This window comes from Nyctereutes procyonoides, unplaced genomic scaffold, assembly GCF_905146905.1.
Source record: "Nyctereutes procyonoides isolate TBG_1078 unplaced genomic scaffold, NYPRO_anot_genome, whole genome shotgun sequence".
NCBI lineage: Eukaryota > Metazoa > Chordata > Mammalia > Carnivora > Canidae > Nyctereutes > Nyctereutes procyonoides.
Window position 1 is genome coordinate 26216821 of NW_026575020.1, and position 27246 is coordinate 26244066.

General features: G+C 39.3%; 1 protein-coding gene across 1 annotated transcript in view; it reads right to left on the bottom strand.

Annotated features, from left to right (window-relative positions):
* The window catches only part of BLMH (bleomycin hydrolase), a 48901-nt gene that overhangs the window by 6089 nt on the left and 15566 nt on the right, over nucleotides 1-27246 (bottom strand). Inside the window, exons 7-11 of the mRNA XM_055325838.1 lie at nucleotides 18207-18362; nucleotides 17151-17309; nucleotides 16967-17034; nucleotides 15028-15145; nucleotides 11991-12060 (exon numbers count right to left, since the gene is read on the bottom strand). Coding sequence (XP_055181813.1) covers nucleotides 11991-12060; nucleotides 15028-15145; nucleotides 16967-17034; nucleotides 17151-17309; nucleotides 18207-18362 — 571 coding nt within the window. The remainder of the gene's footprint in view (nucleotides 1-11990; nucleotides 12061-15027; nucleotides 15146-16966; nucleotides 17035-17150; nucleotides 17310-18206; nucleotides 18363-27246) is intronic.

A 27246-nucleotide genomic window follows, 5' to 3' on the forward strand; every position in this document is an offset into this window, starting at 1 on the left:
CATAATTTCTACAGATAAGTAAGTGATGATAATCTGTCAACCACTTCTGTTAGGTGCCCATTGTGTAAAGCAGCCTTAATATCTTTTATTTCTATAGGGTATGCTGTAAATGTGCAAAATGACACAATCCCTATGAAATGGAATTTGGCAGTATCTACAAAAGTTTCAAATGCATTTACCCACCTTCACTAATGCCATTTCAGGGACTTTATCCCACAGACATACAATAGTTGCACAAATACTTTATGTATTTATGCACAATAACTAATACTCATTTAGCACTTACCATATGCTAGGCACTGCTCTAAGTATCATATATATATTAACTTACTGCAATATTGTTTGTAACAGCAAAAGACTGGAAACACCCCAAGTTCCATTAGTAAGGGAACTGGTTGAATAAACTATGGTACATCCAGACAATGGAAAATAACCAAGCTGTCCCGTTTCGGAAACATACTGATATGAAATGCCTCCAAGACATGCTGTTTAGTGAAGTGAGAGCAAGAGCAGGGTAATATGGTGTGTTACCTTTGATGCACTAAAACATGCTAAAAACATAAAACAGAAACTAAAAGAAATTGGTAACCTGAAAGAGGGGAAGGGGAAGAGAGTAGAGAGTGACAGGGAAATAAGATTTCCCTTGATATGCTTTCTTGTAATTTGATTTTGGAGCAGTGTGATTTTATTATTTATTAAAAGAATTACACTCTAGAAAGCAAACAAAAGCATAGACATAAATCTTCAGGGAGTTTCATTTCACAATGCAATTTCACATCCACTATCCTTTTTTTGTTTGTTTTTTAAGATTTTATTTATTTATTCATGAGAGACACAGAGAGTGAGAGAGGCAGGGACACAGGCAGAGGGAGAAGCAGGCTCCATGCAGGGAGCCCGATGTGGGACTCCATCCCGGGACTCCAGTATCACAGCCCTGGGCCGAAGGCAGGCACTAAACTGCTGAGCCACCCAAGGATCCCAGCACATTCACTATCCTTGTTTTGGTTTTAATCCTAAACAACACTACAAGGCAGAAAGGGTTGGTATGAATTGTCTAAAGTCATGTAGCCAGTAAGTAAAGCCCGTATGCACACCTGGGCTTCAATATCAGAGTGTCTGCCATGGGGCTCAGCTTCCTCCTACAGAGTGCTTAGAGACTTGGTAGTTATGGCTGAAGCAACAAGTAACAGCACGTAATCTAGTTCAGGTACCTGCTTGGCACCAACTCCACCTGCTCACACATTCACATCAATAGCCATGTCATGGCCCAGTTTTTGCTTATGAGGTATTCTGTATCTTTAAATCAAAGAGATGCCATATGATCTGGATGCATGTATTTAGAAGACAGAGAACAAGGTGGGCTGGATGTTAAAAAAGAGAAAGGGAACCAATTATGAGACAGACATTGGACAGTGATCTGTAAAGAGGCTTCTCTTCCCTCGAGTAAACACAGAAGTCTGGCTATATGGTGGGAACACATTCCTGAAACTTTTCTTTTTTTTTTTTTTCCTGAAACCTTTCAATAATAGAAGGGACACTCTTCTAGCTTGGTATTACCTATGACTTTTTTTTTCTCCCCCCCCCCAAAAAACAACAACAACAACAGCAAAAGCTAGAGAATTTACAGAGTGAAAAATATGGTAGGGAAAGAGGGCTGTTTTGGTTTATGGGTTGTATTTTTTAAAACCATCAAATCACAACCAAGTTCAATTAACAGAAGCACACGCCTCTGAGGAAGAGTCCTCTGCTAAGGAGTCCAGAAGGATCCCACCCACCTCTGCGCTGAGAAGAGAAGGCAACGTACCAACCAGTCAGATTTCTCCTTCCCCTGGACCAGTAAGCACGATCCAGAACACACACAATTCTGCCGGATTTCTAACGATGGACACGAGAGCAAAGTACAGATTTAGGTGTCATCCAAGGGTTCTACTGTCCACTGAAACTCAAAGACTTCTCTTTGACCCCAAAACTGTCACTACTCCTGCTGCAGGTAAAGCTTGCTTTTTGATATCCTCAAAAGCTCACTTTCTTGGCCTCATTCCTCAGACTTACCTGACGCATGCTCCACATGCCAAGGGCTACTGGCCTCCCACTTCCTTTCCAAAAAAAATATTTTCTTAAAATTCCACTCACCCTTGAAGACTCACTAAGGGGCCTTCACAGTTCTAACCACTCACCATCTACCTTGCAATTTATCCCTCATTTTGCACTTATTTTTGTGTTTGTTTTACTTATTTGTTATTTTTTTTTTAAGATTTTATTTATTCATTCATTCGAGACACACAGAAAGAGAGAGGCAGAGACACAGGCAGAGGGAGAAGCAGGCTTCACGCAGGAAGCCCGACATGGGACTCAATCCCAGGTCTCCAGGATCACGACCTCAACCAAAGGTGGCGCTAAACTGTTGAGCCACCCAGGCTGCCCCTACTTATTTGTTCTTATAATAAATTACAAACACTATATATGGAGCAAGATTTACAACCTCAACTGTCCCAGCTCCAATCCTCCTGACCCCTCCCTATACCTAGCATTTGGAGGGATTAGTACGGCTGTTGGCTGATGTGGTAGATATAGGACAGTTGGGCTTCCATTCCCATCCCTCCTAAAGTTTCTAAAAACTGCCCAAAAGCCTCTTCCCTTGACTCATTTTCTGACTGCTCTGATGCAGCACTATTCAGCACCAAGTTCTCCTTGACACCTTGCAGTTCCTTGACTTCTCGAAAAGCCCCACCTTGGCTTCAGAGTCTTCCTATTGTCTCCCTATTGAGGGGGCTCTCTGCAGTTATCCCTTTCTCTGTCATTTGCCTTCTTGGAAAAATCATCTCTTCACTTCCCTTTCTGGGCCCACTGACCCTGTATCTTACAGTCTGAGGAGCACACCATGAATGCCACTTCTGTCCCATCACAGCCCTCTTCAAACCCCTTTCCTGTGTCCCTGGTGTAAGTATCGGTTCCTCGGAGGGTCAGACATTCATTCCACCATAGTCTGTGCACGGTTCCCTGCATCCCATCAATAAATGTGAGGTGATACTATTGCTAATGGTTTTTCCTCAGCACTAGGTTTATTCATCCCCACTGCTTTCTCTCACGAAACTAAGCCCACGTGGTGAGTCATCCATCTGGTAAACTGGTGATGTAGTGCAATGGTCACACTATGATCTTGAATTCTTAGAGATCTGAAACTGGGGAAGCATGGGCAAGTTAAACAGCCCTCCTCTAGAAGAGAATATTTAAGGGGCCTTCTTGTTCTGCCTTCATTTGTCCAAAGGTAACATTAACCACAATAATAACGACAGCTAATATTTTTGAGCACTCCTTATATGCCTGCCACAATTCTCACAACAACCTTATGAGGGGGGTACAATTATTATCCCTATTTTACAGATAAGAAACGTACAGTATAGGTAGGTTAAATACCATGACCAAGGTCAGACCGCCAACAGGTGGGACCGCCAGGCCCAGGTGGTCTGGCTCCAGATCCTATGTTTCTTCACCTTTATCCTTCTCAAATCAATGCAAATACACCTTGGAGATGATCAGGTGAAAACAGTAGATCCTCTCTACAGGAGAAAGCAAATACATGCACAAAACTCTATGTTGAATGTGAGGAGATTTATCCCTAAAGCAGAGGCCTGTTACAGGTCAAAAGGAGCTACTGTGCCATTGTTTGTCCCCTCTCACAAATGGTAGCTCTTTCCTAGTCACACACTTTGATAAGGAAGCAGCAGTCAATCTGAGAACGCACACTCCCTCTGTTCCACACACATGTACTGTTTTTTTAGCCCGATTCATGCAGGCTCTCTGGTTAATAAAGATGGAGGAAAGAACTCTGATACTCCTATTTGGTAACAGCAGCACTTTTCCCAAGCTGGTAGAGACATGAAAACCCTGAGGCAACACAACAAATTTGTACCTTGCCCCTTTCCAGAAAGTTAGAAGCCTCTGCTTTTAGCTTGTATAATTTTCTCTTATTTCAGTATATTCAGCTCAATATTGCCTGTAATTTACATAACTTGTACAAAACTGAATCTCAAACAGATCTGCATATACTACATTATCTTCTATAGGTAATATACATTTTTAGGGAAGCTGTCTCTGTCAAATTAAGAAATCTGAATCCCGGGGCACCTGGATAGCTCAGTTGGTTAAGTGATCAACTCTTGGTTTCAGCATAGGTCATGATCTCATGGGTTGTGGCATTAAACTTTGGGATGGGCTTGAGGAGTGTGCCTGAGAGTCTCTCCCTCTGCCTCTCCCCCAACTTGCATGTGCAAACTCACTCTCTGGAGAAGCAGGCTCCCCAGAGGGAGCCTGATGTGGGACTCGATCCCAGGAACCCAGGATCATGCCCTGAGCCAAAGGGAGATGCTAAACCACTGAGCCACACAGGCGTCCCTCCAATAATCTTTAAAAAGGGGCGGGGAGGGGCAGCCCGGGTGGCTCAGCAGTTTACCACCACCTTTGGCCCAAAGCATGACCCTGGAGACCCGGTTTCGAGTCCCACATCAGGCTCCCTGCGAGGAGCCTGCTTCTCCCTCTGCCTGTGTTTCTGCATCTCTCTCTTTCTCTGTGTGTCTCTCATGAATAAATAAATAAATAAAACCTTAAAAAAGAGAGAGAGAGAGAGAAAAAAAAAAGAGTCCCAATTTTATCTCTGACACAGTATAATCCAAGTAAGTCAAACCTCTTAATAAGTTTCAGCTTTTCACATAAAACATTGGGTATAATCAACCATGCTCATATCCTGAGTTACTCTACCTCCATGCCATGAGGAAAAGAAATACAAATGCATCAACAAATTTTGAGTTCTTATAAAGATGCTATGAACTATATATACTGAGTACCTCTGAGAAAAATATGGAATACTCCTTAAACTCTTCAGAGTTACATACATATGTATGCAGCATACAGTTTGAAATATGCACTCATATATTATTTCATTTGATGGCTATAAACAAACTGTAGGACGTCATAAAGAAACAGAAATTTTCCATGTTACTGATAGAGAAATGTGAAACTATACAAAGTTAAGTTATTGTCCAGGATCTATAATCAAGAAAGTAGTAACTGTCTCTTTTGGTTTCACAATATAACATTAGATGAAGGATAGGATTTTTTTGCCTAGCTTTGGACATACTATCTCCAAAATCATATGGTATAGTTTGGCTGGTGAGGCTAGTTTTCAGGAAGCAGCAGAAGTCCAGATATAACCTGAATCACCACATAAATTTCTTTCCAGATAAATCTCTAATATAATATGGCAACATCTCTTTGATGGAAATCAAGACATTCTCTTTTAGAAAGAAGCCTGGAAATGTCACTAAAATGAAAGGAACAGAGAGGCTATTTGTAAGAAAAGATGAAGAATATGGGTTAAAAACAATTGTAAAGATTTATTTGACACAGAAATAGAGACAGAGAGTGCGTGCACACGCATGCACACACACACAAACGGGGAGCGGCAGGAAGAGGGAGAGGGAGAGGGAGAAGCAGACTCTCAGCTAAGCAGGGAGCCTGACCTGGGGTTTAACCCCAGGACCCTGGGATCATGACCTGAGCTGAAGGGAGACACTTAACTAACCCACCCAGACGCCCCTTAAATGTTAGATGTTCATCTGAAAGGCACAAAAGCAATTTGAAAAATGAAAAACTAATTTTGGTTCAAAATAAAAACTAGGAGAGACAAAATTTTTAAAAGAAATATTTTCAGGATGCCTGAGTGGCTCAGCAGTTGAGCATCTGCCTTCAGCTTGGGGCATGATCTTGGAGTCCTGAGATCGAGTCCCACTTCAGGCTCCCTGTGGGGAGCCTGCTTCTCCCTCTGCCTGTGTTTCTGCCTCTCTGTGTTTCTCATGAATAAATAAAATCTTAAAAATAAGTAAGTAAAATATTTTCTGGGGCACCCGGCTGGCTCAGTTGGTACAACATGTGACTCCTGATCTTGGGGTTGTGAGTTCAAACCCCTTGCTGGGTATACAGATCACTTAAAAAAAATAAAATCTTAAAAAAAATATATTTTCTTTTCTGCAGTAACCACTGCAGATTTAGAAAATAATATTCTCCCTATCCTCACTCAATGGTTGTATTATGTAGCATATTAAGAAACCAGACTAAATGAACATTGAGAACTTTGCTATGATAATTCCATGTTCAGAATTCTGCTGTATCAGACTTTAAAACTAGAATACATCTCATGATTAAGTGAATCAACCATAAAGAAGTTCCATAATGACACTGGTTCACTAGGAAGACCATCCAAGAATTCAATTTATTGACTATCAGAAACACTTTATTACACGCATGCCAGAATTTGATAGTTATTGAATTTGGATGACAGGCACATGGGAGGTTCCTTAATACTATTCTGTTTACTTTATATGTACTTGAAATTATGCATGATAATAAGTTAAAAAAATATAAAGCAGCATGGACACAATAATTCTGGGAAGTTATAGGTGGTTAAAGTTTTTTACTTGCCCAACGCACAATGTGTTGTATCTGAACATAAACCTCACAAGATATCCCATCCCTCCCTACTCATTCAGATCCCTAGCCATAATGGTGCTCCTCGGGCCCCTTCCCCTGGCATGGCACATTTACATGATGTCTCCAGATCCTTTATACTTTTATATATCCCCCAACCACTAGTTTCTGATCACCAAAGATCATGAACTGATCTGTTGTTTCCATGAGTAGACTTCATGCTGTTAGGACAGAGAAACTGAGAGGAAGCAAAGTTTAGTGGTTAAAAAAACAGGCTCTTGGCATCAGACTGTCTGGATTATAATTCTGGCTCCATCACTTATTAGCTAGATGACCTGCAGCTTATTTTGGTTTACAGTATACTCTTTTCAAGTGACTTACTAACTGAGAGAAGCACTGAAGGCTATTCTATTTTTAAATTCTTAAATGTTTTACCAAACTATTTTACTCTAACAAATAAGCCTACTGACTTTTCAAAATGAAAGACAATGTAACAAGTCCCAAGGTCTCTTCCCTCATCCAGTTGTGAAATCAATTTTTTTTTAAGATTCTAATTTTTAAAGTAATCTTTATATCTAATGTGGGGCTTGAACTCACAACCCAAGATCAAGAGTCAGATGCTTTAATGACTGAGCCCCTCCATTTTGTTGTGATCCATTAATGTACAAAATGCACAGCCAAGTATTTTAAGAAGCAAGTGAAAGAAGAAAGCCATGTTGGTAAAACAACATGTTAGACATGTGGTCCAATTTCAGTTCAGCTAAGAATGCTGGACTTCACCAAAAGGAAGTAACCCAAGGGACCCAGTATGACCAGAATTAATTTCTCCTTTTACATCTCTTGGGGTCAGAAGGTACTTTTGTCCATTTTGGTAAACAGGTTATTCGATTTACTTCATCATCTCTGGGAAAGAAAGGCCATGAACATGACCAATGGGGAAGACCAAAGCCAGGAGTGGGCAAAGGGCAAGGGCAGCATGCCTAATTATCTCTGCTGTGTTTATATCTACACTGCTTTTTCAGAAACCATCAATCTTAACAGGCAGAAATAGAATAGAAACAAACGGTTAACAATGTTATCTACAGAAACAATCCCAGCAATGCTGCTTAAGATTGTTTTGTCTCCTGAGAGAGCACAAAGGTTCTGCCTCACATATGCTGGTCAATGTACACCAGGATGACAGACAGGAGGGCCTTGCTGGGATGAATGTGTATCACCAGCATAATAACATACTACACATACTCTCCTAAGGTCAGGCCAAGTGTGCTAATTAGTAAGTTAGATACTGTTTTCTTTCTTTCCTTACTGTTAAGTAAAAAGTAACATTGCTAAGGGGGGCCTGGGTGGCTCAGTTAAGCCACCGACTCTTAATTGGCTCGTCATGATCTCAGTGTTATGAGATCAAACCCCAAGCCCTGAGTTGGGCTCCATGTTAAGTGTGGAACCTGCTTAAGATTTTCTCTCCCTCTCCCTTTGCCTGCCCTCCCCCCCAAAAAAATTACTAAAAAATACATGAAAATAATTTATTTTGGCTTTGAGAACTACCCCCTACCCCCAATTAGCTCATATCTTTTTGCTCTACTGAAATGCTTTGCTCAGTTATTCAAGAACAAAAAAGTTAGTTTAATCTTCATTAGATAGCTGAAGATTTCATCAAGAAGGATTACAGGCAGATTACAGGGTGAATAAGACCTCAGTTCTCTCAATATAATGGAATTACTAAATTAGCAAAAATAAAATTTTTATTGAGTAGTAGTAAAGAGGTACAGTTGATTGGGGAAAAAAAAAATAACTAAGTGGCCCAGAATCTTCTTTAAGAGTAGGTATTTAGGGGCACATCTTGGTGGTGCAGGCCATTAAGCATCCAACTCTTGGTTTTGGCAGGGGTTGTGATCTTGGGATCGAGCCCCGAGTTGGCTCTCAAGCTGGCACAGAGTCTGCTTGGGATTCTCTCTCCCTCTGCCCTTCCCCCTTGCACTCTTGCTCAAATAAATAAATAAATAAACAAACAAACAAACAAACAAATGGTATTTAGGTTCAAAGTAAATTCAATAACTTACACTGCAAACAGAACATTTGCCTGACTTAACAAGTGTTTATTCTATCTTAAATGGATATAACTGTGTAGTGTAAAACCTGAGAATTGTTTTTCTTTCTTTTTTTGTAATGCAAGGGCCTGACTTAAGCTTTGATTGCTAAGACATTCACTGCAGAGATGGCTATCTCAAATAAACACACTGCCAGCCACATGACTACATAAAGAGCCAGGCCACCTCCTTCCACTGAGGCTCCTTTGTTTTGGAGATCCTAGTTGATTTTGGTAACTGACCATTTAGGCCACTTGCTTCTTCTCTTCCCACACTTTAAGTTCCTGCTCTTATGTTTTAAATTCACCAATAAACAGTGAACCCACGAAACCCCAGTCTCCCACCCTCAACTCCCATTAAAGCATAACTCCAGGCATGTGCATGCTCTCTGTCTACCTATAACACTGATGTGTTGGCTCCAGGTGAGCTGTGTAATTTCCAGGTTCTGTAAGCAATAAACCTTTATTTTTTCAAAATTTCCTGATGGTTATTGCTGAAGGGCATCTTGCAATCAAATAAAAACCACAAGGACTTATTGAGCCACAACATTGGTTATTGGCAGGCTGACACTAACAAAATACATACTACTAATCTATAAACCGAGTCACTGTTACAGATGGAAAAAATATCATAGAAGGAAGCCAAAAGATCCAGGCTCATCTAAACCATAACTTAGGCCATTTCCTAAGCACTAACCTTTATGATAACAATCCCAATTACAGGGACCAAATTAGACCAAAAATGAAACAGAAGCTACAGAAGTGCATATGAAGCAATATCTTATGTTTTAAAATGTTACAAATATTGGGACGCCTGGGTGGCTCAGTGGTTGAGCAACTGCCTTCAGCCCAGGGTGTGATCCTGGGGTCCCGGGATCGAGTCCCACATCAGGCTCCCTGCATGGAGCCTGCTTCTCTCTCTGCCTGTGTCTCTGCCTCTCTCTGTGTGTCTCTCGTGAATACATAAATACAAATCTTTAATAAAATAAAATAATAAAATAAAATATTACAAATATCAAATCCTTCCAATTCAAGACAAGCTATCCCTTTGCCTTCATTTCTTTACTACCAATTTGCAGATGTAACTATATCATGAGTTATCTTAATCTTTCTGCTAGGTTTGTTAAGCTTTCTACCCTTCTCCACCTGATCCCAATGTGTATTTGTCTTAAAACTCATCATATAAGGAATTGCTAATTTTAAAATATACTGTACTTTAATTCATAATATAACAAGCACCATATAACCATAAAACAATTGCAGAAATCACAGAAGGGGTACACCCAATTGCTGATGAATAGAAATGCACGAATAGCACTTGTATTTGTTTATACAGAAACACTGAGCTGCTGAGTTTCACAGCAGATCCCAAGGATAGTCAGCCAAAATTCACAAGGATCACATCACGGGGAGATGAAAAGACTGGGAATGACAAATTATATGGCTTTCAGGTTTTGGCCTGTGCTGCTGAATCACAGCATACTCAAGTCAAGTTCAAAGCTCAGGTTAATTTCTAAAATAGCAGTTTTCAAATAAAAATGACTGATGTCCCATGTGTTCACCTCCAAACCTCTACACTCCTCCTCTTCTACCTCTTACCATTGGAAATACTAAAAAACACAACTGGGAAACCACTATCTAAATAGGTAACAGAAAGAGTTGCTGAGATTTCTATTTTCTTTTTCTCTTTTAGTAAGGAAATTTCTGGCTGATTCTTGGTTGGTGGGATGTATAATGAAGTTTGATTCCAAACGTTTTAGTATCTCACTCGATTTCCTACCTACTTCTTCTCAGTCTTCTAGCTAGTCTAATAAGCTGTTTTTCATTTTTCATTTTTCATTTTCATTTTGCATTTTTCCTAGTCAGAATCCACTGGCTAAATGTTAAGAATATGGACTCTAGGAAAGAGCTGCTACAAAATACCACCAACACAAGTGAATATACACGCTCACTTGTATAATACTCTATGGTGGTTGCCACTTTGGGTTAGAAACCGTAAAACTTAAAGCATAAAAACACCTTGCAGCTCCTAGGTGACTCAGTCAGTCAAACATCTGCCTTCGGTTCAGGTCATGATCCCGGAATCCCAGAATCAAGTCCCACATCAGGCTCCCTGCTTAGCGGGGAGTTTGCCTTTTCTGTCCCTTGGCCCCTCCCTCTGCTCCTTCTCTCTCTCTCTCTTTCTCTCTCGTGCACGCACAAATACATAAAATCTTTTTTTTTAATTTTTTTTTATGATAGTCACAGAGAGAGAGAGAGAGAGAGAGAGAGAGAGAGAGAGAGGCAGAGACATAGGCAGAGGGAGAAGCAGGCTCCATGCACTGGGAGCCCGACGTGGGATTCGATCCCGGGTCTCCAGGATCACGCCCTGGGCCAAAGGCAGGCGCCAAACCGCTGCGCCACCCAGGGATCCCAATAAAATTTTTTAAAAAACAATACAAAAAAAAAATAGCTTAAAAGGCTTTTATCTAAACTATGAAAAACTGTCTTGAAAAGTAGGGTCTCGGGATCCCTGGGTGGCGCAGCGGTTTGGCGCCTGCCTTTGGCCCAGGGCGCGATCCTGGAGACCCGGGATCGAATCCCACGTCGGGTTCCCGGTGCATGGAGCCTGCTTCTCCCTCTGCCTGTGTCTTTGCCTCTCTCTCTCATTCTGTGTGACTATCATAAATAAAAAAAAAAAAAAAAAAAAATTAAAAAAAAAAAAAAAAGAAAAGTAGGGTCTCAAAAATTTGCAAGAATATACCCTAAGCTGTTAATTGATGGTGATCTCTGGGTGATAGGATTACTTTAAATTTTTATTTTCTTCATTTTGCTTATATATGTGCTTTTTTACTTTTCTACGACTCATATATTACAACTGTTAGCTTTTAGCCCAATCACTATAATCTCCTTAAGACTTCTGCCTGGGTATTGATTTGTCAGAATAGAATAGTTCTAAATGGTAACCAGAGCATTCCTTTGTTCTTTGGACTTCACAACTTCTAAGGAGACTCCAACAAATGCTTAAGGTTTCTTGCCAATCCCATTCTCCCATTAAGAAGGTTCTGACTTTCTAGAAAGTTTGTGCAGTAGATGAAAATACACCAGATGTATTATAGGAAAGCATCCTGGCAAAGGGAATTCAACCTTCTCACTGGTCAAGTGGTTTTGGTACAAAGAGGTTTGGTAGGGTCAGCATGATTTACAATGAAGACCAGCACATACTGGTCTCAGAATCAACTTGGGGGTTCAGGCATACCATGTCGGTCAGAGATCAAGGGGGCAAACGAGATCCTCAGGTTTTCTGTGCAATAGTCTATGCAATGGACTAATTACTAAAAAAATGCTCTACACCAGAGCAGCTTTTACCCATATTTCTTAGGAGGCAGAGAGTAGTGAAAACTCCAGTCACCCTGAGTTAGCATTGTTAGACTAAGCTCACCTTTGTGGCCATGATCTTCACCCCATGAATTCTCCACTCTCCATTTCACAAATGCACCATCCTGATCATCCTGCAAAAGAGTGGATAACAGTGTATAGTCTGAAACAGATCCCTCCTGCTGAAGTATCATATAATTTCAGCTCTTCTTCAGCCACTCAGAAGAAATAGCCTTCTCTATACAGCCATGATATACATGATCAGGGCCATATATTCTTTACTATAACTAAGGGGATCTAATAAAAGTGGTGTTTAACTCTCTTGGGAGTAAAAATGCAATAAACCTAACAACAAATACTATTTTCTCCTTTATATTCGATGCTAAAAATAAACATATTAAAGTGCTACTTGGCTGACAATATGAAATATCAAATTACTAAAAGTGGTCAACACCATCTGAACCCAGGTACCCTTGCTTTTAACCAATCAGCAGTCTCTGTAAAGGCTTCCTACTGTATTCATCTTAGAAATGACTCTAAGACCTGGTCAGAGTTTTAAAAGAAAACAAACACATTCTCATCATACTAATTTTCTACTCAGTGCAACCAAGTAATGATATTCCCCAAATGTGTGCTTTTATTGATTCAGTTACATAAATATGGAATTTAATACAATAGAGATTAAATGGCAAAGCAAAAGTAAAAAGACTTTTCATAAAACAAAATCCAGACAGTTCTTCTATTGTTCTCCCTCTTCTATCTTCATTAATAAAATAAACTCAATTATAATCTTCTTAAAAGAACAATGATAGTTATCATGATAACCTTCATTTATAACCTTTACCATAGTAACACAGAGAGGGACAAGAGGAAGGCTCCATTTGGGAAAAGACTTTTTTCTTTTACATTTACCCAGGGCATTTGCTGATGTCAAAACAACTCAAAGCTTTGAGAAGAGCTCTGGCCCCTAATGATTTCATCTGTCAACTCCCACTTGCATATAACTGCATGAGTCTCATCTACATGGGATCTAACTCTACTCTTTTCTTAGCTCTCAATAATTTTCAGTCTCAGAAATAGCCAACTATCAAACTAACAAGTTTCAAACACCCTTATCTGTCCTACCCCTTAATCTTGGCCCCAGGTACCTTCAAAACCAAATAATTAGGGCAGCCCCGTTGGCACAGCAGTTTAGTGTCGCCTGCAGCCTGGGGTGTGATCCTGGAGACCCAGGATCGAGTCCCACTTCAGGCTTCCTGTATGGAGCCTGCTTCTCCCTCTGCCCGTGTCTCTGCCTCTCTCTCTCTCTGTCTCTATGAATAAATAAAATCTTAAAAAACAACAACAACAACAACAACAATTAAACTATACATTTTGGGCTAGCCTACCAGATGTCTGTTTTGGTTTTCTACTTCCCCATTGTAGTACATTTTTACTTTCCTTTTAAATATCACCGTTAGAATCTATACCACCTAAGGTCATTTACTATGAGTCTGCAGTTGATTCCTCTTCTTTCCTTTGCCTGCATGACCTAGATAGAGCTGTTCTCTGTGTCATCTACAAAGATGGCATAATACCTGGACCTCCAACACAGATTCCAAGAAATCAGCAACCAAGAAAAATAACCTAGAATATAGCTACTACCATTTACCTTTTGCATAATTATTCAAATGTAGTGCAAACTAGTATTGGTAGCCAAAAACACAAAGTGGCGGGATCAGAGAGATCTCAATATAGAATTCCAGTTATGATAACATAAATTCATCTTTATACTGTTAGCACATAAAGTAGCTCCATTTCCCTGAGGAAAAAAATGGCACGTTAATAAGCCATACCAATCAAAGAATGGAAGTTTCAGAGGAAATGACATGGTGTGTATGATTTTTATTTCTGAAAATTAGGAGTATAATAGAGATGGAAAATGATAAAAAGCTGAACCTCTCCTGGAAAATATTGGTTTTTCATTTATTTTTGTTTTTTTAATAATTCTCTAAATAATTTGAGTATATTATACATACACTGAATTTTACAATATGGTAGATCCAAATATATAAATATAAACCACTTAAGGGACACCTGGGTAGCTCAGCGATTGGTTGACCATCTGCCTTTGGCTCAGGTTGTGATCTCAGGGTCCTGGATCAAGTCCTGCATCAGGCTCCCTGTGGAGAGCCTGCTTCTCTCTCTGCCTATGTCTCTGTCTCTCTCATGAATAAATGAATAATAATAAAAGAAAATCTTAAAAATAAATAAATAAAAGCCACTTAATATTTTATTCTAAGTATTTTAGTATTTTACTTACTTTGGTATTTTGTTCTATTTCTTAAAGTATTTTACGAAAAGTTCCTTCTAACACTTTGCTTCTAATATCAAGGTAGTTACTCTTTAACTTTCTTTCCAGTAATTTGGCTGGAAAAAGAACACTTTTGCTTGTGGTGGTAAAGAATTAAAGTAGTTTTAAGTCTTTTCTTCCCATGATCCCTGAGCACAGGAGTGAAATATATACTCTACAGCCTAGAAATGGGAAAGCTTATTTATGAAAGATAAAATTTCAGTTATTGTTTCCAATACATGGTTCCAGAAATAGTGATACTACTATTCAGAGTATTTCATAGGAAATTCTAAATACTTCACATCCAATTTTCTGAATAGCTCTGTATAAATCCTGTAATGGGCAAGGAGTCCACAAATTATTGTATTGACATTTTATTGCAGAAGAATCTGAATGACAAATGAAAAGAAGGTAAGTCTGAAAACATAAGTCATCAAGATATGAACACTTTCAGGGTACATTTTAATTACTTATAAATAGAAGTTATCTTTTCCCTCAGGTTTTCTCTTCAAATCAAGAACTTCCAAAGTCACAGAAAAGCTGTTACTTCCTTACTCCCGTTTGACCCAAATTTTACTCCTCATGGAAAGTTCCTATTTTTATTACCTCTGAGCATGCAGCCAAACCCCAAGTGACGCATGTACAATGTCTTGCCTGGAAGCTAACTTTTAACAGAAATCACATGAATGAAGATCTGTTGGATAACAGTCTACAGGAGAACGTAGGTCCATCTGGGCAAACACTGCAGTAAGCATGCTGAGGGTCATACCTTCTCTGAGACAGCGGTGAAGGTCATGGCGTGGGTCATAAGTGACTCACCAAAAGTCAGCCTCTCAGCTTTATTCATGTTCTTCAAGGAGACACCAAACACTAACTCATGATCATAGCTGTAAAAAAGCATGGTAGTACAAAATAAGGACAGTATAATCATGGGGAAAACTGACTTCTGGTTGCAAAAGGAACATAAAAGACACTGAAGGAGTTCTACAGTCCAAATATGAGCTGTGGCTCTTCAGAGAATATGGTACACATGCAGAATTTGGTCTTTCTTTTCTTTTTTTTTTTTAAGATTTTATTTATTTATTCAGGAGAGACACAGAGAGACAGAAAGAGAGAGAGAGAGAGAGCGTGAGCAGAGACACAGGCAGAGGGAGAAGCAGGCTCCATGCAGGGAGCCCGACATGGGACTCGATCTGGGGACCCCAGATCACGCCCTGGGCCGAAGGCAGGGGCTAAACGTTGAGCCACCCAGGGATCCAGAATTTGGTCTTTCAATGGGATTCCATTCTCTATGTGTGGCAAGAGTACTGAGGAAAATATGAAGTCAACAAATTTCCCATCTCAAAGGCTGACAAGTTTGTGATGATCATTTGGCAAGAAAACCTCAAAAAAAAATTTTTTTTTGAAGTAACCTCTTTTAAAAATGGTCTCTTCTGGGGTGCCTGGGTGGTTCAGCTCAGGTCATGATCTCAGGGTCATGAGATTGAGCCCCTCATTGGTCTCATGCTGGGTGTGGAGCCTACATAAGATTCTCTCTCCCTTTGCCCCTCCCAGCCCCTCCCACTCTAAAAAAAAAATCTCTTCTGAGCTGAACCATTCAGTTTCTGAACTCCTTTAGACCACTGCTGACAGTAAAATTTAAATAATGTCAAAAAGATTAGAGAATATCTGTCAAAGTTTAAAAAATCATGAATTCTCTCTTTTAGCAGATTTCTCTTCTCTGTTGTTAAATGTCAAATTATTTACTCAACTTCTTAAAAGTAACAATAAGAAACCATAAAGGGGCATAATAGAGAATTCTGTATGATTTAGTTAGCAAATGAACCTTCTCTGCCATAAGCAAACAGGAGGCATGCTTTAAAGTATGCACATAAATTAGTTCTAGTTGCCATAAAGACAAAATATATAAGGCATCAAAGTAGGAGAAGTAGTTAAGGAGGAAGAAATAGCAAACAAGAAGTGTGTAGAAAACCTTTCATCGCACCTCAAATGTACTGAGCAGATTTACACAGTAATCAATTCTTTTTTAAAAGTGCTTTTCTCAGCGGCCCTCGTGGCTCAGTGGTTTAGCGCTGCCTTTGGCCCAAGGCATGATCCTGGGGACCCGGGATTGAGTCCCACGTTGGGCTCCCTGCATGGAACCTGCTTCTCTTTCTGCCTGTGTCTCTGCACCTCTCTCTCTGTGTCTCTCATGAATAGATAAATGAAATCTTTAAAAAATAATAATAATAATGAAAGTGCTTTTCTCATATAGGATAGTTTTTTAGGAACATGCAATAATTTCAACTCAGATATGAAGTATGATATTGACTTCCCAGGTTAGAGCATATACATATGTGGAGCTTATGCAGTAAGTCCTCAAACTCTACAAGATGGAAAAGATAGGGGGGATCCCTGGGTTGCTAAGCGGTTTGGCGCCTGCCTTTGTGTGATCCTGGGGTCCCGAGATCGAGGCCCACAATGGGCTCCCTGCATGGAGCCTGCTTTTCCCTTGACCTGTGTCTCTGCCTCTCTCTCTCTCTCTGTGTGTCTCTCATGAATAAATAAATAAAATCTTAAAAAAAAAAAAAAAGATGGAAAAAGATAGAACCGCCCTCAGGCCAACCTTCATCTTTGGGTGAACCTCAGCTAAGTCATTTCATACCAAGAGTGCAATCCAACAGCAATAGCCCACAGATGATTTTCTATTTTAAATCTCTTGTACTCACACATTCATGTCACTGAGGCCCAGCTTGCCACTGAAGTGTTTTCCAACATCACAGCCAAACCACACAGCCTAGAAACAGAGGAAAGAAGATAAAAGAGTCAACATAAATCCTGCCTGCCTATTACATCAAATAAGTAGAGAAGAAATTTTAACCCCAATGAGGAAGACCCAGAAAAGACACCAACCTCTCCATCTTTGATGGAGGCAGCAACCATCTTTTTCAAGAAGTCAATGGGCTGGTTGTTATAGAGAGTTTTTCTCCCGCCAACCATATTGCTTAAGTAGTCCACTGTGTAAACTCTGTTGTACTTGTGCTGCGGCCGAGGGTCATTCACTAAACAAACCTATTGAGATTAATGCATGTTGATTAGAACATAAAACCAGGAATGTCAAACAAGCAGACACCTTTCCTCTATATTCATACATGGGCATCAAACTCATCATTTCTGCCTACAAGAATAAAACACTACAAATACATTGTTAAATAACAAAGAAACAAAAGGTGGCAAAGTCATGTGAAGAGAGATTCTTGCATAACCTAGTTAGTGCAAGGGACACCCTTTGGGAGCTGCATCTAATTGTTTTTCCTACTAGAACTACCTCCAAACTAATTCTGACGAATTGTATGCCCTGAATATGGCAAGATAGAGATCCTGTCACTATAAGACTCCTGCCCTCACATTACAAGACAGGCTCAACTCCTGGCAACACAGCAACCAAGCTGAGTTTCCACTCCTAAAACAAAGCCACTTGTAAGAGGGTCGAAATGCCAATAGAGTAAGAGGCTCTGATCATCTTGCTAGTTAGCTGGAGAAGACCTGAAGAGAACAGGAAAAACCTGAAGAGAACAGTGCTTTAAGGACAGCGCTCCTTTCTATGAGAAAGTCCCCAGTGAGGCACATGGTACAGAGATGCTCGGAACTCATGGTGAGAAACACTTCATCTCCTTTCATTGGCTTGCACCTTGAATAATTCTGGGACCAAACTGGAGGAGCGTGTGGGAATTAAACTGACCGCTGGCCTTTAGTTAGAAAAGTCTCCGAAGAGGAGCACTGGGGAAAGATGACAGATCCTCAGATGACCAACTTTATCATTACATATATAAAATACCTCAAAGGAAAGGAGAAAAAAGTTTGTTCAGTGTCTAGTTTGATGACCAAGCAAAGAATCTTAGACCTTTCCTTGTAGTCAACAGGTATTTGAAAATAAATAGCCAGTGGCTGCCAGTGCCAGTCTCCAACCTTATTTTCCATATTGAAGAGTGGCTTGACATGTTCCCTGTAAAACTCCAATGGTGTTATGGGACCAATCCTCTGATAATTTTTATCTTTGTCTCGATACTCCCAGGTGAATGTCTCTGGTGGATTACCCAAACAAATGCACACCACTCGGAATATCTGGAAGAAAGGAGAAGGACAAGTGAGCAATGGCTGGGGAAAAGCCTTACGTTTTACCTCTTTGCTTTCCTCAAGCTTGGGAAACACGAGAAATTAGCAGCTAAATCAAGCTAGAAGTTTCACAGGAAATCTAATATTGTTCCAGAAATTTGAAGGTTGAGGTCCAGGATTTGATATCAGTTGACTTGTGAGTTCATAAACACTGAACAATACAATTCTGAAATGTTAATATTCAGTACTTAGTATTTGCCCTGCAAATTAAACTTTAGTCAAGAAACCACTCACCACTGATACCCAACAAGACCTGGGTTGCTACTCTGCTGATTATATTTCAAGTGACAAATAATGACACATATCATAAACGGATTTTCTTCCCTTTAGGTATCTAGGTTTTCCTTTGATTGTGACGGGGTCTCCACTCATAGAAAAGGCATTCACTTTTCAGTTGGAGCTTGGAATAACTTTCAAGGGAAGATACCACTTTTTGGGTTGAGACCCTACCATAGTTTTTAATGATGTCACACCTTCAAGTTAGCATCATTACAATCCAAGGATATATTTTGTATTATTTTCATCTTATAAAAAGACAAAAATAGAGGCATACAGAGATACCTTATAAAAGGTCACAGTATAGAAAGGCTTCTTCTGCTATAACAAATTTGCTGTATCTTTTAAAAATATAACAAGATCAGCTTCTTCTTCCACCCCACAGTTACTACCCTGATTCAATTTCATCACTTATTACCTGCATTATTTGTACTACACATTTTTTTTTAAGATTTTATTTATTTATTCATGAGAGGCAGAGACACAGGCAGAGGGAGAAGCAGGCTGCATGCAGGGAGCCCGATGTGGGACTCGATCCTAGGACTCTGGGATCACAACCTGAGCCGAAGGCAGACACTTAACCACTAAGCCACTCAAGTGTCCCTGTACTACACATTTGTATACTCCATTACATACAAGAGAAATGGTTCTTATATTTATTTAGCGTGCTTTTGTGCTAGATACTGCATATCCGCTAGGTTCTTTTAATTCTCGTAACTCTCTCTTAAGGTATAATCTCCCTTCCCATTTTTTCTTCCTAAAAGATTGAGAGATTAAGTAAACTGCCTAAGGCCACATAGCAAATAAGTGCAAGAACCATGATCTAAATGAAGGTGATACATTGTTTTAAAAAAAATATGTATCGCTGTACAAGTACAGGGTTTAAGAAAAGGGAACATTTACTAAATGTCTACTGCATTGTACTATAATCTTTGAATATCACATCTCTGAATCTTTTCAACAAAAGTAGCAGATATTATTCCTATTTTACAGATAAGGAAACCAACATTCAAGGAAATAAATAACTTGACTGAAGTCAGAAAACTAACAAATGGCAGAACTAGGAGTTGAACTCAGATCTGATTTCAGTGGTATTTCCATACCCCCACAAATCAAGCATTTATCACTGTAACTTTCTGGGTTTCAAATAATTTGTCTCCTCCAAAAGACTTAAATTCTTAAGGATAAGGACCATGTCATGGTTATTTTGTCTCTCCTATGACATCTAGCACTATATTTGACTAGATATGACAGCTGACCTGAACACTGTTCTAGTCTCCATATCATTAGAGGATGAATAATTTTAGAAGCACTAGTTTCTTCAAGTCATTTCCTATTGAAGATTCCATAATGCTTCCTCCGTATTACCTCCCACAACAAAACTAAACTCTGAAACTTAATTTATTATTCTCACTTTTTTACTAAGATGTAACATATTCAGTAAGTATGTAAAGTGGACTAATTTGAAACATACAACTCTATTCAACTTTTCACATACACTTATACTCATATAACTACCATTTAGATTAATATATGAAACATTTCCAGGACTCCTGAGGTTCCCTGGATCCTCTGCAATCAATAACCAACACTTCCCCAAGGTAAGTGCCATTTTAACTTATATAACCAATGATTAATTTTGTCTGTTCTTTAAGTTCATATAAATAGACTCATATAGCATATTCTTTTTTAAATTTAAATTAAATTAATTAACATATAGTGTATTATTAGTTTCAGAGATAGAGTTCAGTGACTCATCAGTCAGCATATTCTCTTTAGTGTCTGATTCTTTGGTTGACATAATGCCTATGAGTGGGATTACTAATCCATTCTTCACTGCTCCGTAGTATTCCACTGTGTAAACACATTATGGTTTATCTACTCTCCTGTTAATGAGACATGAGAGTTGTTTGCAGTTTGGGTTAGTATGAATAAAGCTGCTATGGACATTTTTATCCAAACAGTTCTCAAAATGGTTGAAGGATCTTATATATTCACCAGTATGAGAGAGAGAGAGAAAAAAAAAAGGAAATTTCAATTGTACTTCATTCCTCCCAATACCTGACATTCTATTTTTAATTTTAGCCATTTTGTTGGTTATGTAATTGAATCTCAATGTGGTTTTAATGTGCCTTTCCCAGTTTTTAAAGGCCCCTTGTAACTTCACCAAACATTATTTCCCACCATGTACCCTGCTCTCCAGTCAGACTTGTCTGGGTCTCTTTACTGTCCACTGAATGCACTCAACTCACTATCACCTTCGTAATTTTGTTATCTCCTCTGTTTCTGAGATCCCAATCCTACTCCCATACTTTATAGCTCAGTACAGAATACTCTTCCCTCAGAAAGTTTTCAGTTTTCATTAATTATTCCAGCTCACACAAACCATTCTTTGAACACTTCTGGCATAAAATTTTTTTTTAAGATTTTATTTATTTATTCATGAGAGACAGAGAGACAGAGAGCGAGAGAGAGGCAGAGACACAGGCAGAGGGAGAAGCAGGCTCCATACAGGGAGCCCGACGTGGGACTTGATCCCAGGACTCCGGGATCATGGCCTGGACCAAAAGTGGCGCTAAACCGTTGCGCCACCCGGGCTGCCCCTGGCATAAAAATTTAACATTTGATTCCATAGAGCCATTTATGTTTCTCTAAGGTCTTCCCCACCACTAGACTTAATCAGTACGGACAGGAACTAGGTCTTAGACATATTCCAACAAGCCCTAGAAGAACCACATTAAAACAGTTTTCTTAAATCAAAAGTTCTCTAGCAACTGGCATGAAATTTGAATTCAGTTCAAACTCAGCTTCTGCTCTCTTTAAAAATATTCTGATGGTTGAGGCCTTATTCACAGGTATAGACAATGTTTTCCTACACTCCAACGTCCCAGAACTCGGTAATAGTTAAGTCAAACATGCCAGCTCCAGGCCATTTCTGACAAATGGACCATGGACTCACACCTGTCACAAGCTGATTATACTAGGAAATCATCATCTATCAATTCCATTTATAATTAAGGACATTTCTCGTTTTCCTCCAGTTAAGGGAAGAACAATGGCTCCCAAAATAACACCGGTTTTTTTTTTCTCATTTCATCTACTAGAAACTTATACTTTGGAAAATTCTCTGTTAGAATGAAAATCTCTGAACTTTGTCCTTCTAAATTTTAAGAAAAGGTGTACTAAATATGGATACGATTAGGGTAGCCTATCCTATGTTGCAGAGTCATTCCTGGAAGCAGTGGAGCTATTTTATTTTTAAAATAATGTCCTACGAATTCTATGGGCTCTTTCCATCACTGTGGTCTCAACCTAGGAAGATGACTATCTCAGAGGATGACCTGTGCCATATCCCAAAGGTACCCGAAAAGCAGGCAAAAGCTTAGAGAACAAAACAAAGCTATAGCCTCTAAGAAACACTTCTCTTTCCCCTCCTTCTCCTAGGACCTATTCTACTCGGGAGAACCCTGCTGTCCTTAACCTGACGGAACCCACATTCTTTTTTCACTTTCTAGTCCTTCCCCTTCAGAAATATCTGCCCCTACCTTTGTTCTAGTGGAATCACCAGATAATCTATGCCTCTCCCATCCTCACCCATCACTTTTACTCTGAAAGACCACATTAAAAGCTTAGTTTTGGGTACTCCTTAGCTGTACTTGAGTGGTTGATTTCAGAAGCCAGAACTTTTTCCAGTTTGACCTTGAGGGAAATTTACTAGATACCCTCGTCCCTATCTGACTTCCTCATCCATCAGGGAACACATTCGCAAGATCTCCTAATGCTTAGTTTGCATTTGTATTTCATCATCAAAACCGAAATTGCTATGTACTTATTTCTCTTCATCATCCCCACTGCATTTCAGGCCTCAAAACACTTGGGAGAGACTGGAACCTGATGCCACGGTTCAAATTTATGCTCTGAACCAAAGCTAGAAAACAAGGAACAAGCCTGCTTGTTACATTAGGCCAATGATTAAGGAAAAAGAGATTCTTAATTCATGGGTTATTATAGAAGACAGAGCATGATTCTACCATCTTAACAGAAGCAGATTAACCAACGGAAGAAGTTATGCTTGCCTTTCATTTTGTTATGTTCTGTTTTCCAAGAGAGAATATTCCTTTACCAGTATTTACTATATGGGCCTGAACAGTTGGTCCTTAAACCACCTCTCTCTTAAGGCTGTATCATTCTCAGGTTGGTTTCTACTACTGAAGAGGCAGGGCATCATATGAGCAACTGTAATTGAACTACTCTAACCACGGATTAATGAGTTGTTTGGGATTCACATGGACTAGAGAATCATTTGTATTTGCTCAGCACCAAGGTCACATATGGCAACTGTACGAATCTGTCATGAGGAGGACACTGTCATTGGTAACTATGCTCAAGACAATGACAATGAAAGTGTACAGCTAGAACACGCTTTGATGAGGAAAGTTTTATAAACTTAAATGATGTGTACTTTTTTTTACAGCTTTTATTTTAATTCCAGTTAATGTACAGCATAATAGTAGTTTCAGGTGTACAATATAGTTAACTCAACACTTCCACACAGTATCCTGTGCTCATCATGACAAGCACACTCCTTAATGCTCATCACCTATTTATTAACCCATCCTCTTATCCCCTTTCTTCTGGTAACCATCACACTGTTAAATGATGTGTACTATCAACTTAGTATTTGTTACACGTGTATGGCCATATATCAGTGAGACCATTTTGATCAATTCCTAGTCAACCAAGGGTGGTTTATCAAGCTCTGCCAGACAGTGGCCAATAAAAAGGAAAGGCTAGAGCTAAGCCCATTGATATTAAGACAACTAGGTGAATTTGTTTACTTTTAAATACATTTTAAATATAAATACAGATGTTTTACACTAATTTACATAGTACCTTACTGTCTATTTGGCTCTATCTAAAGTAAAAAATGTTAAATCATTTCCTCCTTCTCCCCAAAAATACAATAGTGGAAATTCAAATTTTTGCTATCTAAATGGATTCTATGGTGAATCCTTCTGCAAGATAAAGGCTTATGCCCTATTGCATATGTTTTATAAATCTGAAATTTTATTAAAGATGCCTATAATGCATAAATGAAAGTAAGAGTGACATCCTTTTTTCTAGAATTTTAGTAAAACCATAATTTGAGACATGTTGCTTTGTTTTATATTATTTGTTTACCATGATTATAATTATCCAAAGCCATTCACATTCACATCAGTTTGTAACACTCTGGAAAGAGTACCTGGCTCGAAGCCAACTAAAATAGTTAAATGAGCTCTAACTTAAAAAAATTTTCCAAAGTATAATCTCCAGAGTCCCTGATACTATATCTTCTTGATAAGAGGATCTGCTGTTCTAAAATAACATTCCCTGTTCTCAAAGGTACAAAACTGACAAGAGAGCTTTGGACAGCCAATTCTGCTCTCTGGTGGTCAACCTGGGGGAATCACCTGCTTCTCACGAGATACATTTGGCTTTCAGAACAAAAGAAAGATACCAGACATTGAACACAAGTCATTACACACAATTGAATACAGTAAGACTAAAAGCATATTCCTCAGAATATAAGTACATATGTAAAGCCACAATTAGCCCATTTAGGAAAATATATTTGTGACTTCAATTGAAATTACTCATTCCCCATCCCAGCACTTCCTATCTTTCCTTTATTTTTGTTCATAGCACTTACCTTCTGGCATATTATACTTTTTACTTATTCTATTCATCTCTATTAGAAAGTAAACTATACGAAGGCTGGAATTCCTGTCTGTATTGTTGACTGCTAAATCCCCAATGCCTAGCTGGACAGTATCAGGTATATGTGTTTAAAAAAAAATATTTACTGGATAATGACTCGTAATTGTGATTTTATATTACACTTAGCATCAGAATCAATCCAATAAAAAAGTATTAAAACAGAGTCAAGGGAGTGCATCCAGGGAATATAGGTTTTCCAATATGCTAGAAAGCTGAAGGTAGAAAGATCTATTCCTTAATGTCACCTGGGAACTGAGTCTGCTTTCCTCTGAATTGCCCAACCAAATAATAAGGTGACCCTGCTGATTCTGAATATAGTTTTAAAAATGACAATAAAATAAAATAAATAATAAAATAATAAAATAAAAATGACAATAACAACAATAACCTGGAAGAATCCAAAGTTTGTAATTATTCCTTTAAATATAGACTATTAGAGGATATTGTCTTAAAATTGTGATGTGGACCAAATATAAGAGGGCAGGGCAGCAATATGCCAAAAATTGATCTTGGTGAAGGAGTCACTGAGATCCTTCCCTCACACACTTTGAGGAGTAAAGGGAAGCTCCGCTGCCATACGCCTCATCTATAGCGCCTCTTGTGGTCAACTGGCTTCTATGATTCTTTATCCTTGGCTAATTAAAATTACTGGAAGTTGAAACTAACTTCACAATGTGAATATGAGGACCAACTTGTAATGCATCAAAACCTGCAGCTGGGGTCAGAAAGGCAAAAGTCCTATTTCCAGTTTATATTCATTTTGTATTTGTTGCACGTGTATATTATTACCTATAATATTGCCTATAAGTAGGCAGAATGTAAATTATAAAGAAAGTTCTGCCTCTCAAGTCTAATTTTATGAAGAAAGGTCTATTGTAATTGGTCTCTAAAAATACTTTTCCCAGAGAGATCTGTTCATTTTCAACGATTTGCTGAAATCTAACATGGTGAATAAAGGAATGGAAAAAAGAAAAAAGAACACAGAAAGCATGAAGCACGGAACAGGAAGCAATGGATGTGTGGATTTCAAAGACAAATGATGTGGCTGTGAGTCAATTCCCATACACCTGGCTCAGTGGGAGACCCACGTGGGGGATGGGGGAGTAAAATGGGGGCAACAGTTGAGTGAGTCATGAATCTTTACAAGGGTGAGAGCTTAAAGTCTGCTACAGGCAGACATGGAATGGAGGAAGGGTTACAATGGAAAGGCAGTTCAAAGATAACCTAACAACTTGTAATGGAGTAAAACTAGTGAAGGTAAAAGATTTCAGGGCTTGGAACCACTACAGAAGTGACAGAATCTTGGAATCTTTATTTGTATTTACAACAGTGGGTTGTTGAGAGAGTGTACAATAAAATCTAAAGCACTGTAGAAATACTAGTTGCTACTATTGTTGTAAAACGGCAAAGTTACAGTGCCATTAAGAAATCATCTGCTCCTGGGGCAGCCCAGGTGGCTCAGCGGTTTAGGGCCACCTTCAGCCCAGAGCCTGATCCTGGGGTCCTGGAATCAAGTCCCACATCGGGCTCCCTGCATGGAGCCTGCTTCTCCCTCTGCCTGTGTCCCTGCCTCTCTCTCTGCGTCTCTCATGAATAAATAAATAAAATCTTAAAAAAAAAAAAATTCAAAAAAAAATTCATCTGCTCCTTACTGACCAAGGAATTAAGCTCAAACGTAAATGGACCTATTGATCACAGAGTAGAAAAGTCATACGGACACAAAAATGGTAACAGAAAACAGGTGAACTATGAAGAAAGAAAATTCAATGTGGAGAGTAAACAACGTAGTTACAAGAGGGAAGGAGTAGGGACCTTGGTGACTGCTCATGTGCAGAGCAGAGAAGACAGCTCTCTACTGCTTTCTAGTGGGGAATGAAAGAAAGGCAATGATTAAAAACAGAATCAGGGGATCCCTGGGTGGCGCAGCGGTTTGGCACCTGCCTTTGGCCCAGGGCGCGACCCTGGAGACCCGGGATCGAATCCCATGTCGGGCTCCCGGTGCGTGGAGCCTGCTTCTCCCTCTGCCTATGTCTCTGCCTCTCTCTCTCTCTCTCTCTCACTGTGTGCCTATCATAAATAAATAAAATTAAATTTAAAAAAATAAAAAATAAAAAAAAAATAAAAACAGAATCAACGGGTGTCTGGGTGTTGCAGTCAGCTAAGCGCCCAACTCTTGGTTTCAGCTCAGACTGGTCTCGGGATCCTGGGATCAAGCCCTGAGTTGGGCTCTGCCTGCTTAAGACTCTTTTTCCCTTTCCCTCTCCCAGTCCCAACCCTCTCTAAAATAAATTAATTAAAAAAATAAGATAAAAACACCTACCTGTGGCAGAGGAGATATTTTCTGGAGGCATTACATATATTTTTAGGCAGGGAAAGACATTAAAAAGTATACTTCAAAGCTATGTGCCCTTCTGTGATGTTAAAGGAAATGAGCTCATATAGAGAGCTGATAACTAATAGTCAAATGATGACTTTGAGGATACTTCTAGAGTGGTGTCTGAATATAAGAAACAGTTAGAAATCTGCATTTCCAATTCTATCCAGACCTGAATCAGTCTGCATTTTAATAAGATCTCTAGGGAACTGGTAAGCACATTAAAGTTTGAAAGCAGGGATCCCTGGGTGGCGCAGCAGTTTAGCGCCTGCCTTTGGCCCAGGGCGCGATTCTGGAGACCCGGGATCAAATCCCATGTTGGGCTCCCAGTGCATGGAGCCTGCTTCTCCCTCTGCCTATGTCTCTGCCTCTCTCTCTCGCTCTGTGTGTGACTATCATAAATAAATAAAAATTTAAAAAAAA